We start from the raw sequence: 16,811 nt of genomic DNA on the forward strand, positions 1-16,811 counted from the left end.
ACCTCTTCCCCCAAGCTGTTGACTTAGGGTATATAAGAGCAGGTGGAAAAGAGGCTGACTGATATTTAACCATTCAGGACCATGGTCTGTAAGTGATGGAATCCTAGCTTGTTCTACTGTAGGTAATGTCAAAAGGAGTACATTGGCTCATGTACCTGAAATTCTGCTCGGGAGGGCTGACTTCAGGTACAGCTGTATCCAGAGGCACAGTATGTGCAGGAGCAGGTGATTGTTCCTTTTGCAGTCTCTTATTACCATACAGACTCTCTGTGGGAGTAAGTGCTGTCGGTTTTTGCTTATATCCAGCCCTATCAGCAATCCCTCCCATTCAGAATGTCCACAGAACTTCCAGAGCTGCACCTCATGGTTACTTTGCAGAGTGCGTAGGGGCATCTGTGGTATCACCACTTGTTACACATGCAACAACGATGACCAGCCCTTTGCCACCTTCTTCACTCTGTAGCTCAGAGATGCTGAAGAGCCTTCTGTGTATATTCTGTTGTTTTGGGCCTGTGGCAAAGCAGCATGTTCTAGCGAGAGCACATGGCAAAGCAAAACTGCTCACCTCAAGGCCTGGGAGCAAAAGGAGAGAGAAAAGACTGGGGGGTCCCACAGTCCCCATTGGGAGCATACCTCCAATGCTGTAAAGGCCTCTCCACAAGGCCTCACCTGCTAAAAGCTCCAGCAGCTCCCAGTAGTGCCACACTGGGCTCACACCCTTGCCACATTGAACACCTGTGGGACACTGAAGGTCTAGAGTGTGTCAGTCACTTCTGTGTGCTAGACCCTGGTTTTCAAGATCAAAGCAAAGCATGCCTGTCTTTTCCCCAAACCAGCCTTTTGTGCTAAGGTCACAAAATGAGACCATAGACCTTCTAAGGCCTATAATAACACTTGAGAAGTGCTGTTGGTGGCCCTTGGTTTCCTCATTTGTCCAGTGACACTTCTGTCATGACTCTAGAAGATGGTGCAAGAGTGTGAGCAGCATGACTGCAGGGGAGCTCTTGGGAAGGACAGAGAGAAGAGTTCTGTGTAGCTTTGCCAGAGCCGAGATGATCCAATGAGCCAGGAATGAGCACCTGGAGGCTGTGTCTCAAACTGGTGGTCCCCACACCCCAGTCTGTCCTCATGTGTCCCTCCAATGCTTTTGTTAAAAAATTTAATTAGATGTCAATGATATGGAATATCTCACAAAAGAGTCTGGATTTCTGGCTTCTCTGTACCTATAGAGTCAGCCTAGTAGACTGTCCACCACCTCCCATGGGCAAGCCTGTGCAAAGATGGAGCCTCCACACTTGTCAGCGATTATGCATCTGCCTAGCTATAGAGGCACAGGGGTCACCTCTGCCTCAGCTAAGGGAAGGTAGAGGAAGGTTAAGTCTTGTGAGAACTCATGAAAAATCACCAGGCAGGTAACTAGGTGCCTGGTGGATTCGGTGTCATTTAAAGCAAACAGCTATCCCTCAGACAGATGATTAGATGTCCAGACCAAGGAAACCCTAATGAGGGAAGCCAGTACCCTCCACTCCAGTCAGAAGTCTCTGAGACTGTAGAGCATCACTGGAGTCCCCATTCTGGATTAGCAGGTAACTGAGGCCCAGAGATATTTGGTCATGTTCTCACAGATCAGTTTATCTTTCAGTGACTTTTAGCTTGGGCTACCAAGACTGGGTGGCTTCAACAACAGAATTTGACCTGCTTGGTCCTGGAGGCTGGAAGTCTAGAAATGGTTCTGGTGAGAGCGCTCCTTCTGGCCTCTGGGTGTCTGCCTTCTCACCATGCTCTCTCGAGAGCAAGTGAGCCTCAAGATCTGCAGAATAGCAGCACCCGTTTGCACATGCCCGCCTTCTGGTGAGGCCACCAGCCCCATAGCTTCCGCTCCAGGAACTCATTCATCTTCATCACCCCTGTCTCCAGCCACAGTGACTACGAGAATGACTTCAGTAGTAGAATGGGTGTGACAGAATGCAGTTCCACAGCAAGGACACAACTTCATCGCCATTTTTCCCTCTAAGAGCATAGGCATGTAGAATCCTTGGGTACCTCTCACCTGGGAGAGATGAGACCCCATTTGTAAAGTCCTCCCCTGCCTGGATAAGGTTATTCAGGGCAGTTCCCTGTGTTCTGCCGAGGGTCCCAGTGGCTCACAATCACAGTCCACTCTGAGTTTTCAAGTTTCTACCCTTCCACCCCCTGCTCCTCACCCTTGGGATATCTTCCCATGCCTGGAATTCTGCCTCCAGCTCTCCTTGGAGGATCCAGGGGGCTTCAGTCCTGCAGTAACCACCAGCCCTTGGGTTCCTGTGGTGTGGCACTGAGCTGTGGCTGAAGCCCATGGAGTGCTCCCTTCCTCCCAAACAGGACATTACCAGCTTGCTGCACACCATCTATGAGGTGGTTGACTCCTCTGTGAACCATTCCCCGACATCAAGCAAGACACTGCGGGTGAAGCTCACTGTGGCCCCCGACGGGAGCCAGAGCAAGAGGAGTGTTCTTTTCAACCACACTGGTGAGGGTGGCAGAATGGATACCCACCTAGGGAAGGACAGGAAGAACCCAGGCCAGCCTAGGAGGGTAGAAGGGTGGCCTGGTTTCCACAGGTAGCTTCTTGGTGTGCTGAAGGGCTTTGGTAGGCCCTTGAAGGAATAGGCTTCAAGAAGGAAGAGGTGGAGGGAATTGCAGGTGGAAGGCCTGAAGAGGCAGAGGCATAGAGATGGGGTTGGGTGTAGCAAGCAGCTGCAGGGACATGTAGTGGAGAGAGTGCAGGACAGGCCTCGGAGGACAGCTGAGTCTGGGGAACTGAGTGGGACAGGCAGCTGGTTTTGTCTTAGCTGAGGGACCCTGCTATAGAGCTGTGGTGAACTGCTATGGGTGCCTGTTGAGGGCAGAGTGCCAGGCAGTCCCTGGCCTGACAGGAACAGGTAGCTGACGGGTGTTTCTTGGGCCTCTGGGGCTCAGATCTGCAGAACACGAGGCCCCGGGCAGAGACCAAGACTGCCGAGGAGCTGCGTGCCTGGGAGAAGAAGCAGCGAGCCCCTCTCAGGTATGGCACACACGCAGAGGCAGCAGCCTGGTGCCTGTGTGTATTGAGCACCAGCTGGGTACAGGCATCTGAAGGACTTTGAGCAGGAGGCTCTATCCTGGGTCCCCTGCAGGGGCCAAAGATTTCAGAAGCACAGATTCACAAATCAGACTCTTAAATTAAAAAAATAAATAAATACAGACAGACACAGTTCCATATAAAATCCTTTAGATTCTTCCCATATGGTCTGGATTCAGCATGTGGGTGTTCCTGTGCACTAGAAGGGTTAGGGCAGCATCTTGAGACCTAACATACTTGTGGTGGGGAATGTGCATGTTTGTTCATACTAGTGACACAAGATCCCAAATGCTCCCATCCCTTAGGATGGCCCCACTGACCAGAGAGCTAAGAGAAATTTTGAGACTTTAGGGTTTAAGAATTGTGGGTAAGTTCTTTCAAATCTGCAGTTATCTGTCCCCTGTTGTCACTTCTGTATGGAGGGAGGGGAGGGGAGGGGAGGGGAGGGAAAAGGCTGTTCAAAGAGAAACACCCAGTCATGGCATTGGGGTCCGTAGCAGGCAAGTATCACACCTGATGGGCAAAGAGGGCATGGCTGGAGAAGGACCAGTCCTGTGTGAAGAGCATTGAGAATGAGGCCATGCTGGTGTGTGCTGGGTGGGCAGAGAGCTGGAGTACAGGCATCCAGACTGGCTAGAGATGGGTGGGGCTAGGGCATAGACTGGAACATAGGTAGGTGGGGGGCTGGTTGCAGCAATCGTTGAGGCTGTGCTTCAAAGGAGGGCTGTGGCAGTGCCTCCTTCCATTCCCCATGGGCATGCATATGCATGAGTATTTTGCCTGCATGTATGTAAATGCATCTGTGTTGTGTGGTACCCACTGAAGCTAGAAAAGGGCATCGGGTCTCCTGGAACTTGAGTTAGGGACGGTTAGCCACCTTGTGGGCGCTGGGAGCTGAACCCAGGCAGTCAGTGCTTCAACCCCTGAGCCATCTCTTAACCCCACTTTTAATGTGTTCTTACTCATTCTCACCGCTTCTCTCAAGAGCTGAAGAGGCCTGTGCTAGGCTTTCAGACAGGTCATGGAGCCTAAGTTGAAAAAACAAATCCAATAGTTTGAGGCTGTTCTGCCCACACTAATAGGAGGACCCAGGTCTGCCTGCAGTGGGCGTGTGTGGTTTGGAGGTTGGTTTTGGAGCTTCCTTGAATTTGAGCAGTGTCCCTTCACTCTTGCTTTGGGACTGTTCAAAGCAGAACCCCATCCTCATCCCAGGAGCATCAGAGAGCAGGCGATGGGCATGGAGAAATATGGGAAATGGAGGCACAAACTGCAGAGGTTTCTGTCCCCCACCTTCATTCTCCTAAGACAGAGGAGAATGAGTGACAAGCCAAGCATTTGACCTTGTGGCTTTCCTGCAGCCTTCAGGGTCAGTGTCCACGCACTTATATCCTTCTTATCACAGGTTTCAGGGTGACAGCTACCTGGAGCAGCTGGGCTGCCATCACCATTGTGTGGATGAGAACATTGAAAGGAGAAACCACTACCTAGACCTGGCGGGGATAGAAAACTACACATCTCAGTTTGGGCCTGGTAAGGGGTGGCTGTATGGGCTGGGGCTGGACACACATGCCAGGTGGTGGGCACTGTTCCCTGTGGGCTGGGGGGAGATGTACCTTTTACTAGACAGGTCAGAGACTCTTCTCAGAGGAGGTGACATTAAAAACACTTCCAAATAAAAGTAACACATGTACAAAGCTGACCAAAATCCAGAGTATGAGAAGGCTTCGAATCAAGTGACAGCCATAGTTCCTGCTCACCTCAGCCATCCCAGCCACACACAGCCACAGCTCTGTTGGTTGTTTGGTCTAGGGAAATGGTGCTGTCTATCCGAATCCCTTCCACCTCACTTCCCTCCCCTACTCCTTCACTGCTTCCTCCTGGGTTGAGTTCTCTCTTGATTCCTGCTGTACACTCTGAGTTCTTTCCTGCTCCACCAACCTTAGTTTTCCATGTACGTGTCACCACCTCTCCTTTTCCCTTCTCAGAGATGTACCCAGTTCTTCTCAGCAGGTGGGGAAGTTCCACTGGCACAGCAAGGGGCGATGGAGGGTAGCCAGCTCGGCTAGAGTGAAGATGGCATCTGGCAGATGGGGAACTGGGGCAACCCCAGTGCACACAGTGGGTGCTCATGAAGTGTCTGTTGGATTGGTTCCTAGGCTCCCCTTCCGTGGCCCAGAAGTCAGAGCTGCCCCCCCGCACCTCCAACCCCACTCGCTCTCGCTCCCATGAACCAGAAGCTGCCCACGTCCCACACCGGAGGCCCCAGGGTGTGGACCTAGGTTCCTTCCACCTCCTTGACACCCCATTCTCCAAAGTCTCAGAACTCCAGCAACGGCTCCGAGGTACTCAGGATGGGAGCAAGCACTTTGTAAGGTCCCCCAAGGCCCAGGGCAAGAGTGTGGGAGTGAACCATGTGGCCAGAGGGGCAAGAAGCAAGCCCCCACTGGTGCCTACTGCCCCCACTCTGTCCCCTTCTACCCACTTGGCCACCAGCCCAGCCCTCCCCACCCTGGCACCCCCAGGCCACAAGAAGCACAAGCACCGAGCCAAGGAGAGCCAAGCCGGCTGCCGGGGCCTGCAGGCCCCACTGGCTGCAGGAGGCTCCACCGTCACAGGGCGGGAGCAAGTGAGGGAGCTGCCTACTGTGGTGGTATATGAGAGCCAGGCTGGGCAGGCGATCCAGAGACATGAGCACCACCACCACCATGAACATCACCACCACTACCACCACTTCTATCAGCCCTAGCTAGACCCTGCCTGGCCACACATGAAGGACTCACCCCAACACCCCAAGGCATTATTCTATTAATTATTGTTATTATGACAATTGTTATTAATTATTGTTATTCCACTAATATTTAGCTAGCCTTCATGTAGAGGATATATGGAAACACAGAACTAAACTTTTATTTATATGTTGTGGGGATTGCATAACTCACCCAAGAAGTGACTCTGGGTTTGGAAGGATCTTTGGGCCTCCCTGGCTGCAGGGTCTACGCAGATCTTCCTCAGCACAGGAGCCCTCAGCCCAACTGGCCCAGCAGCATCTCCAGTTCTTCCAGGAGAGCCCCCTTGCCTGGCCCAGCTTCAGAGACCTTCAAGATCACCAGAGGCCAACAGCTGCTACCTCTTAGTGTTACTCTGATTTGACTTCACCCTTAACTGATTGTAATGTGCTACAGGGCATTTCAGCCAAAAGCGCCCTCCCTGCTGTCCCTGCTGTCCTGTTTCACACCCCAACCTAGACACCGTAGCAAACCTAGATACCTTAGCTGTGCTGTCTGGAGTTACTTCCTCACCCTTCTGGAAGGAACATGCCCTTGGCCCATGCCAGCCCCGTCTTTTTTTTTTTTTTTTTTTTTTTTTTTTTTGCCATGCACAATGTGGAAGTACCCCTCTCTTGTGCCCATCTTTGCTTTTGAAGGATGCAACTGTTTAAGGATTGTCTTCGAAACCAGCTTTCTCATTTGGGAAACTACTACAGAGAGAAGCAACCACATCAACAAGTGTGGTTTTCCAAGATGATACCGTTGTGTTGTCTATGGCAGAGGTGTGGAAACCCCGAGTCCGCCATCAGCAAAAACACTGTGTGACTCTTAGCAGCCTTTGTATCTATAGGTAGATGCCGCCTGTCCGTGTCTCTGTATCTTTCTATAAATACACTCTCAGGTATCTTTGGTGTGCAGAATCACTGATCTGCTCTCTGGAAGCTTCTGCAAGCCAGGTGTGCCCTGTGTGTCTCCTGTAGAGGCTGGCTGTCCATCAGAGGCAGGCAGCCACCTCTCATCAGAGGTTATTTCTTCAGGTTTGAGGTCGGCAGATTTCAGACAGACCTGCCTGGCCACTGAAACCTGAAGTGGAATGAGTACAGTGGCTGAGACCCTAGGGCAGCATCCTTGGAAGAACTGGGTTTTATCTGGCCAGGGCCTGAGGAGACCAGAAGAGCAACACTGTCAACTAGTTGGAGCCCCTACAAAAAGCAGATTATACTCACAGGCTGGGTAATTTGAGGAAGGTTGCTGCCAAAGTGGGAGTAAAGGCTGGGGGAGAGCAGAATCCAGGCCAGCACTGGGCTGCCACTCTACCCCTGTACCCGTGGGGTGGGTGAGGGTTCAGGGGCACCTAGGAGCCATGACTGCCATTCAGGGAATGCAGTGGGCTATGAGGACTCCCCTGGAATGAGCATCCTGAGTCCCTCACTGGCCTGCTCATCAGTGGCATCTGCTGAAGGCCTAGTCCAAGGCCAGGGGAACTTGCAGGTCACATGGACATTTATTCTCAAGGCCCAGAGGGAATCTGATCCCAGAAGAAAAAGTGATCCCAGCTGCCCTTCCTGCCCCTCTATCTCCAGTTTGGTTTGTAAACGGGCTCTTCTGAAGGTAGTGGGTGTTAGCTATTTTCATGGTGGTGGTAATTTTTCTGATTCCCGGTGTGCCTGGTTTGATGCCATCCTCAGGAAAGCTGTAAGAGGAGCAGGAAATGGAAGCTCAGGGAGCCCACCCGAGACTCAAAGGTTTTGAGCCTGCTTGAAATACATAGTAGGTGGCAGTGCTAGATCCTAAGGATCCCTAACCACTATGAAGGGTGTGAGCCTTGGGTTTGGTTTTTCTTGCATGAAGCTGTAGATTTCTGGTTAGCTAGCATACAATATAGAGGAGGTGACTGTAACCAAACTAGATGGGTAGGGCAGTGTGGGAGGTGGCTTTGAGATGACAGGATCCAGTATGAACGAAACAGATTGGTTCTTGTCCTGCACTCTGGACCTGTGCCTTGAATCCCCTCCTGTCTCAAGGCTTGGGCTACTGGCATTCAGGGTCTAGGACCAGGAGGAACGAATTTGCCAGGAGACAAAAGCCTCATGAGAAATTGTGATTGGCTGGACTTAGATTGGTACTCACCCCTGGACTAGTCACCATGGCCCATCTGAGGTCACCTGTCCATTTACCACAGGCCACAAGGGGACAGCACAGAAGATGGCATGGACAGGGTGTTGAGCAAACAAACGAATGGCCTCGGCCTCCAGGCCCATAGTTGCAACAGCAGAGGAGCTGGTGGGGAGTGGGAGCCATAGCCTCTGGGAGCAGCTCCCTGATGTTGCAGGATTTTGTTACTTCTTGGTAATGTAAAAAAAAGCACTTGTAAAAATAGTAACATGTTCACATGTAAAAGATCAAAGTAGTCCATAGAGTGTAGAGTAATAGGTAAGGAACAAGGAACATCCCAGCAGGTCTTTGTATCCTCTAGGACCTTCCTGTGGGATACAGACTGGTACCAGGCTTTAGGGACTCATGTCTTGACTCCTTTTCCTCACAGCACACACTTCAAATGCAGTGCTGTACCTCAGTTTCCCCTTTGTGAACACTTTCAAAGTTTTAGTTGTCCTTCATGACTAGAATAAATACATTGTGTAGAATATCTCCCATTTAAATTGTTAATTAAAAAAAAAAAGTTTCAAACACTCTGAAACAGTTGTAACAGTAACCCCGAACTCACTACTCAGAATTTTCAAGTGGTGGCATTTTGCAGTTTCTTTCTGATCTATTTTAAAGAAAGAAAACCCTGCAATTCTGCTTAATCCCCTCCCCACCCTGCCCTTTTATTTTTACCCAAGGAGCAGCATAGTGTACATACTTAGGTTCTTTTCCGTGCAGCCCAGTGTACTTGGAAACTTCCCTGCACCCCCCCTTCCCGTCACTGAGCTCTGCTGTGCTCTCTAACAGCTGCTCAGCCATCTTCTGCTTAGAGGCACTGTCACCTCCTGGTGGGCCTGTGGGTCATCTCTTATCCTGGGCTGTGACACTGTATGGAGGGTTCTTGTACATGGCTTGTCTCATTGTCCACTCACAAGAGCACCAGTGACAGAAAGGGACAGAAGATGTGAACTGAGGACTGCCGAGTTCAAGAGCAAGTGTGGTTTCTGTTAGGCTACTGCACGTGATCTATTAAAAGTGGTTATACCAAATAGAAATTGCAGAAGGAAGAAGTGGAGGGAGAGAAGAGAGGAAGGAAACAATGTTTGTCCTGTGTGTAGACACGAACCAGTTTCAGAGCACAGCTGCTGCTTCCCTGGGGCCTGAAGAAGTGGCAGGGAGACTGAGGACTTGGCTCTTGGTTTTGCAGCTTTGGGCACACATTTCCATGGCACTAGCTGGTTGGTGGGAGGGGCAAGTATCCACTTTGCTCTCACCTCTCCTGGCTGGAAAGCCAGGCAGCTGGTGCACCACACACTCAACCACACCAGTTATACTTTTTGGCAAAGGGAACAGCTGGGGGTTATTTGGCTTACCCTCTTTGTCAGCATTCAGAGCGTGGATCACCGATGGGCCTAAGAGTTGTCAGCCATAGAGATGATGAGAAGCAGGGCTGTGGAAAGCCATACTAATAAGCAGCCCTTGCAGGACCCCTTTCATGTCTTTCATACCAGTCCGTGGTTGCCACCTAGCACCCTCGGCTCTGGGGAGAAGAGACTGCCAGCCATATCACAGGCACTAGGGAACTGCACACCCCAAAGACCCCAAGGTAGCCTTGCCTTTTGTTCTCCTGGCCCTGACCTTGACTTTCTACTCTGCCAGGGTTGTGTCTGCAGAGCCAGTGCAGATCAGCCAGCCAGTTGCCTTATTGACACCTAGAAGCAGGCCCAGGCCACCTTTCTCATTGTTAAACTTTCCTTCTCTCACAGTCCCTCCTCCATTTGGGTCTCTGGTCTCATCTGAGCCAACAGATGTTTGAAACCAATCCCTCTTCTCAGACGCTGAGACTCTAGAATGCTTTTCCTGACCAGTGTATTTCCCTTCAAAGATCTTCTGATACCCAGAGTCTGGGTCCCAGAAAGTAAGTAAGAGAGTCTGGCCTGGACACCTTGCTTCTACCAGACCCAGTGGGCAGTTTCTTCTCCTTCAGACTTCCAAGGATTAGAAGAAGCCTGCATTTAGTTTAGTAGCTTGGCAGGCAAAGAGCGTTCCCACCTAGACCTAAATCCCTCATGGTGTAACTAGGGCATAGGCCAGCCTGTCAGTGGGTGGCGGCCATATTCAGAATCGGAGGCATCTCCTTTGGACCTACCTCTAATGGTGATGATTCTTGGATCTGGGATACAGCCTGGGTATTAAGATCTCAGGTGCCCAGGTAACATCCTAACAGCCAAGCTGAGGCTGGGGGATTGCAGTGTCCGCCAGATGACTTCAGAAGGCCCTTTGAGGGAAATATCTAAATTCTAGGACTGAAGGAACTTGTTAAATGTGGACTCTCATACCCACCCCTGGAATAGGAGAGGTTAGGCAGTTTGTGGTTGGGGTATAGGGGCAAGTGTTTTTAACAGTTTTGCACCTCTGGACATCCTTTGGCATAAGTACATAGAATCCAGGGCCTTGCTCGAGTACGTACATTGAGATAGAAGGGAGGCAAGGAGAGGCCCCAATCTCTGCTCCATCGGCAGCCCTCAAAACTCCATGGATGTTGGAGTGACGGCTATAATCTTGGCAGAGGGCAGGACTGAAAGTATCCTTGAGTGTGTACAGGTCAAATTCTCCCAGCTGTCCTGTCATTGGCCTTCAACAGCCTACCCAACGTCTCATCACAAAACCACAGGCACTCCAGAGAACTGACCTTACTGAAACCCAGTGGCTCCCAGCAAGAGTGGCCCATGTGACTTGGAGGTGGACACAGTCTCTGCCCCATTTCACTTGCTATGAGATCTGGTATTAAGATGTGTGCACACTATCAGAAACCTCTTTTTCTGATCTCTGCACTTGGCCTTGGAGCCCTGGGCCAAAGTTGGCACATAGGACTTGGTGCAGCCAACAACTTTTTTCCATGTTTATAGCCCTGCCCAGCTGCTGTCAGAGCCTGTTTTGAGGGTTGTGATTGGGTAGACGCCCCTTCCCAAAAGAAGTAGGTGGGGAGGGCATTAGGGGCTTAGGTCTTAGGGTGACAGTAGAGAAGGATCAAGACCTTAAGGCCCCAAGGCATTGATAGGATTACCCCTCACTTCTACTCTGTGCCACTAACAGAACTCTTTTCTAGGTATTTCTGAGAACAAAATTCTGGGTGAGTTCATCAAAGCTGACTTGTGCTCTTCATCCCTTTCCAGTCAGGTTGTTCCACCTGGAGCCCTTAGCAGAGGGCTGCAGGCAGCGTGTGGATCAGAACCTGGTCCTGAGTGTCACTGTCCCCCTGGTCTACAGCCCTGAAGGTTGGGGCTTCTCCTGAAGTGGGGTTATTCTTTAGGGCCCAATGCACAGTAGGTGGTTAATAAAGAGGAGAGAGGGCACGGGGGAGGGAGGCAGGAAGGAGTGACAGGAAAGTTCACATCCTCACTGAATTTATGGCATCCTACTTGACCTTGGGGTCTTAGAAATAAAAAGTATGTAAGCAACACAGCATTGCCATCTTTTGATTTTGCTTTTGAAAAAAAAATCGTTAAGGATGTAGCTCAGTGATAAAGTACTGCCTAGCCTGTGCAAGGCCCTGGGTTGGTTCTCTACACCAAGAACCAAAATAAGCAATACTTTCGTTTATTTAGAAAGAAATTCTCATTGTGTTGTCTCTCTCTCTCTCTCTCTTTTTTTTTTTTTTCTGTTGGTTGGTTGGTCGGTCGGTCAGTTGAATGTTTTTCCTGGAAACCAGTGAAAATTTGGTCACTTGTTCTTTGTGTTTTTGAATAACCACCACAGAGATAGGAGAATGGAGACTCCAGTAGGCAGACTAGTCCAGACTGACCCTTAGGCCAGTCCACTGGTAAGCCCTGGACCACATGCCCATGCAGTACGTGGCAGACGCCATCAGAATATTGCTGAGGTGAACTTCCTCAGAGCTCTAGGCCTCTCCTCCCTTCCCACACCCTGCCTACTCTGACTTCCTAAGCTAACCCCCTATGTCCAGGTCATACTTAGAATGACTCAACATGTCACGCTTGACCCATTTCAGGGTTTCAAACATTTTGAATGAATGCTCAAAATCTAATGGTTTCACAAAAAAATCAAAGATATTCTCATAAGAATCAGAAAATTGGGATCACGTTATCTGTGCCGTCCCCTCTCCCTGCCCCGCAAGCAGCAATCTAGCTGAGTAGTATCTGCCTCTTCAAATGGTACACATGCCTCCAGGACCTGGAGCCCATCACCTGGTTCCAAGCCTTCTCCAGCCTAACTTGGAAGCCTTACAGCTCATGGTCCATGATCCCTGTCACCAAATCTTTGGAGGTCAGTTGAGCTGGATTAGCCAAATTTCAGAGGAGAAAGATGAGTGAGGTGTTTCAGCCATAGGGGGACTCTGATTAGAAGGTCTGGGGAGTCCCAGTGACCCCCATAGTATAGCCCCATTACTTCTTTAGGTGGACAAAACTGGCCCTGGCAAAGGGCCTGGCCTGGGTAAGGACCATGCCCTAAACCTTGGTTAGTTTGTCAAGTGGCTTGATGTGGCCCACTTGGCTTCCATTCCTGGGTCTTTGGAGATTTCAGCATGACAAACAGTAAAGGAGAACGTTACATATGAGCTCCCTGGATGAATGACACCTTGCTCTCTAGAATGGAGAGCAGAGAGGCTACTAGTCTAGCAGGCTTAGTATGGACAGGAGATCCCAGTTGGCATGGCTGACAGGATGCTACTAGTATTTGCTGTGTGACACTGAACAAGTGACCTGACTCGCTGTACCTTGGTGTCCTGCTCTATGATGGGTTCATCACAGTTTCTACCTCACTGAACTCCTGTAAAGAGATTAAATGAACCCAAGGGTGTGAAGCTTTAGCACAGAGTGCTACATGTAGGAGGACTTCTATAAACAGCAATGGCTGTTAGGAGGATGTGATGCTGGAGGACTGGGGAAGCAGGTACAGTCCTGACAATGGCAGACACCCTGCCCCCAATCCCAGCTGCAGAGTCCCCATGGGGCATGCCGCCTCTTCCACATTCTTGAAAGTCACCCCTCCTGCCCTGTCGCTTTTCCTGCCTTCATTCCATGGGGCCACTCCTTTCTTCCAGATTGGGCTTGTGGTAGCGACTTGGATAAGCCACTGTTCCCTCTCAAACTTAAGTCCCATGTTATACAGTAAGACTGCCCAAGCACTGGTCCTAGTGAGTGACAGCTCTGAGCCTACAGAGGTGGGCAGCACTGGGGATGACAGCCCACAGGCCCCTTATTCCAGGGAAGTGGAATCCTTTGCATGCTTTTGGCAGCAGCCACCTGACCCAAGTCAACAGGCATTGACCAAGGTAGACCAGGACCAGTCATGCTCTGTGGGCCACCATCACCCTGGACAGTGCAGGAGGAGCAAGCGAGCTCTAGAGGCGCTGTATGCCTGGCAAGGGCCCAAATGCTCATGGTTCCTCTGGTCCCTTCATTCTCAGTGCGATCATGTTGTCTGGTCTGTGCTCATCCATCTTGGCAATTACAGTCAACCAACTCATCTAGAACACTGAATTCCTGAGTACTGAGCTGCTGCTCCTAGGAAAAATAAAAGGTGAGGTTCCTTCCAGTCTCTGTCAGGACATTGCCATCAACCAGTCAGTGCAAAGCCTTGTTCTATGGTATCACTGCTCAGAGACATCTGATTTAATAGATGTTGACACTCATATTGAGCTTGGCTATAGCACCACATCTCAAGCCTGCTGTTTCCTTCTTAAGAGACATCCCACGTCCTTGTGCTCAGGAGCTAGGCAATTCTTCCACTCTAGGCCTGGGGACTACTTTAAAAAGCGAAACCACCAGCACAGAGCAAAGGCCCAAAAAGGAACTGACAAGGACATATATATAAGATGAGAGCTGGAACCGGAAAGCAGAGTGCTGTCCTGTTCAAGCCCAGCTGGGCATGTGCAGCCAGGTGACTTAATTTCGATACTGTCCCATTTTCATGAATGACCACGAAAACACCATGGATACTGACTTTGGAGTCACAAATAAATGCCAGCAAGTTGGGAAAGGCACAATATGGTACTTTTGAAGGATGGAAACATGCCGTTCATACTTGTGTATACCAATTATGTGGTTTCCACCAGAGTTCTACTTGTTCAGCAGATTATTTTGTAAACCCAAGGGCCCATCTGAGCTAGGTGCTTGTAAAAGCCCTGTCAAGTGGCTGAAAGACACATACTCCTGGAATTTTGCACAGCCTCCAACCAGACCTAGCACGTGACCTGCTGCCAGCCTGCAAAGTGTCTTTGGTGATTGACTTATAAGCACAAATGGGCAATGGCATTGTTCTTGCAGAATCCTTATACCCAGCTCTTTCAGCACGCTGGTTCTGCTTCCAGGCAGCGTTTGCACAGACTCAAAACTGAGAGTCTAGTGGGGCTGTTTGGAGTACAAAGGAGAGGAACAGAAGCACTGTTGTCCTGTGGGGACTCCAATAGGGTCCATGTGCAGGGGCCCTAGGTAACCTCACCAAATCCTGTCCATGTGCTGGTGGGGGCAGAGACTGGCCAGCTTAGCTGAGGTTACCTGGTTCCTCATCCTCTGACTGTCCTCAAAATGCAGCAGATTGTGATTTGGTTGATTCTGAGATCCTAGTCCAAATATATCAGGACTAATTTCTTTCCTTCCCTCCTTCCTTGTGAGTTGGCCTGCGGGTTCCCTAGTTGCCTTGCTCTACAGTTTAGTTGTAACACATCAGTCCATGGTTAAAAGAAGCTGCCAAATTTGAGTTTCTGAGCAAGATCTGTCAGAGCAGAGAATGACCCAGATGTGGGCACTCAGTGCTCAGAGAGGGCCAGCCCAGACTCAGATGACCATCCCCTGGACCATGCCCACCCCATGTTCACCTCCAGAGCTCTCTTTCCACATATACTTTTCAGTATTTAGAGGTAACGATTGTGTGTCAGGGAGCACGCACTAATCAAAACATACTCCATCTTAGTGAACCCTCCCAGAGCTCAGAAGCCGGGGTGGTGGGGTTAGCTGTCACACAACAGTTGCACTGGTATATGCTGGGATGCCTTCTGTGGAGACATAGCAGGTATAACAGAGCACATAACTGAGATTGGGGGCAGGAGAGACACTCTGTGAAAGCGTGTGTAGGTGGAGACTGCAAGACAGGAATTGACTGGGTGGTGAGTGGGGATCACTCACGCAAAGACCTTGAGGTGGAAGAATGGGTGAGCCATGGGATGAATGATTGGAGGCCAGTGTGGATGAGTGCTGGCAAGGGAGACAGTCCCAGAGGCCGCCCAGACAATGCAGACTATTGCCATTGCTCTTGGTTACTCACCAGAACTAGATGCTAAGATCCTGTTGCTGAAGCAAAACACTATGCGTGCACGACAAAGAGAAATCAAGCTAGAACTGACCTGAAAACTTCTCCCCTTCTGGCTTTCAGAGGGCCAGATCAGATATGCCATAGTGCTATGTGGGTCACTGGGGGTGAACCCTGAATGATTCAATACTGATGTGCTCACTGGGGCAATAGGGACATGAAAGTAATGGGGGTAACCCACCACTTTCTGATCAGATCTGAGGCCTGCTCCAGAGGAGGGAATTCCTGCCTGGTACTGTAAACTTAGTCAAAAGTCCATAGCAAGACTTTTCATAGGCCCTAGGGTGGAACCTACTGCTATCATCTGCTACGTAGACATGCTGTTTATGTTTGTACCACAGATTAGTGCTGCTCGAGCTCCCTCCCTCCCCCAGTGACTGGCAGTACAGACTCATAACTGGTCAAGCTGCTGAGAAGTGACTGTTGAGTGTTCAGCCCTAAATGGGACATCAATATCAAGCCCCTCCCCAATTCTGCCCCTTCCCAACACTCCTCTTAGGCTCCAGGAACATCTAGAAGAGGGGGCAGAAAAAGTATGAGAGAAGACGGGAGGGAGTGTTGTGGAATGTTGTCTTCCAAACATGACATGGCCATTGCAGTCATGAACTCAGAGCACTTCTGGTTACCTACACAAAACCGAGCCCATTAACATTCTGTGAATGGGTGAGGACACACGAGGCCTCACCTCTAATGAGTTATTGGCAGTTTGATGACTGCTGGAGAGGGGGAGTTATTTTTCTTCAGGAATGTAGCCACTGGTAAGTTGTCCATGATCCAGTAAATAACTTATGACATACCAGGCAATCCCAATTAAAATCCAACATGAAAGTTGGAAGGGGATATGTTGGGAAGAAGGGGGGGTGGGAATGGGAAATAGTTGAATTTAATCAAAACACATTGTATACATATATGAAACTGTCAAAGAATATGGTGTTTTAAAAAGAAGGGGGTGTAGGGACAGGTACCTGAAGCCTGCATGTCCCCCTATAGTTACTAAACTGGTAGGGGAGGTCAGAAGGGAAGAACTGACTTGTGCCTCTGCCAGGCTAAGGGGACTAAGGAGGCAGGATATTGACTTAAACGTGGGAAATTTAAAAGGCCCCTATGTTCCCATTTATGCTTTGCTTCTCACAGACAACCCAGGATCTTTGAAGTCTGCCCAGCCCAATGGGGAGCAGTTTCTGTGGAGAGAAACTTGGGGGGTAGGGTGACAGGGGCGGGTTTCTGTGGAGGAGAGATGCGGGGAGGGCCAGGGGTGGTTTCTGTGGAGAGGAGATGCAGTGCATGTGGGCTTCTGTGGAGAGATGCGGGAAGGACTGGGTGGGCTTCTGTGGAGGGGAGGGACAGGTTTCTGTGGAGAGGAGAGATGCGGGAAGGACTGGGAGGGAGGAGGAGGGGAGGGCCAAGGGGCAGACTTCTGTGGAGAGGCTGTGCTCAAGGGGGTGGGAAAGGGGCCAGGGGCGACG

At 50.3% G+C, this 16,811-nt stretch overlaps 1 protein-coding gene across 1 annotated transcript in view; it reads left to right on the top strand.

The window, feature by feature from the left end:
- Nkd1 (NKD inhibitor of WNT signaling pathway 1) overlaps positions 1–6,015 on the top strand; it is a 71,341-nt gene extending 65,326 nt beyond the window's left edge. The window contains exons 7-10 of the mRNA XM_008828308.1: positions 2,362–2,509; positions 2,959–3,043; positions 4,503–4,630; positions 5,257–6,015. Coding sequence (XP_008826530.1) covers positions 2,362–2,509; positions 2,959–3,043; positions 4,503–4,630; positions 5,257–5,846 — 951 coding nt within the window. The 3' untranslated portion in view covers positions 5,847–6,015. The remainder of the gene's footprint in view (positions 1–2,361; positions 2,510–2,958; positions 3,044–4,502; positions 4,631–5,256) is intronic.
- Positions 6,016–16,811: the final 10,796 nt, after the last annotated feature.

Source organism: Nannospalax galili, unplaced genomic scaffold, assembly GCF_000622305.1.
Source record: "Nannospalax galili isolate Female #2095 unplaced genomic scaffold, S.galili_v1.0 scaffold1353, whole genome shotgun sequence".
Lineage (NCBI taxonomy): Eukaryota > Metazoa > Chordata > Mammalia > Rodentia > Spalacidae > Nannospalax > Nannospalax galili.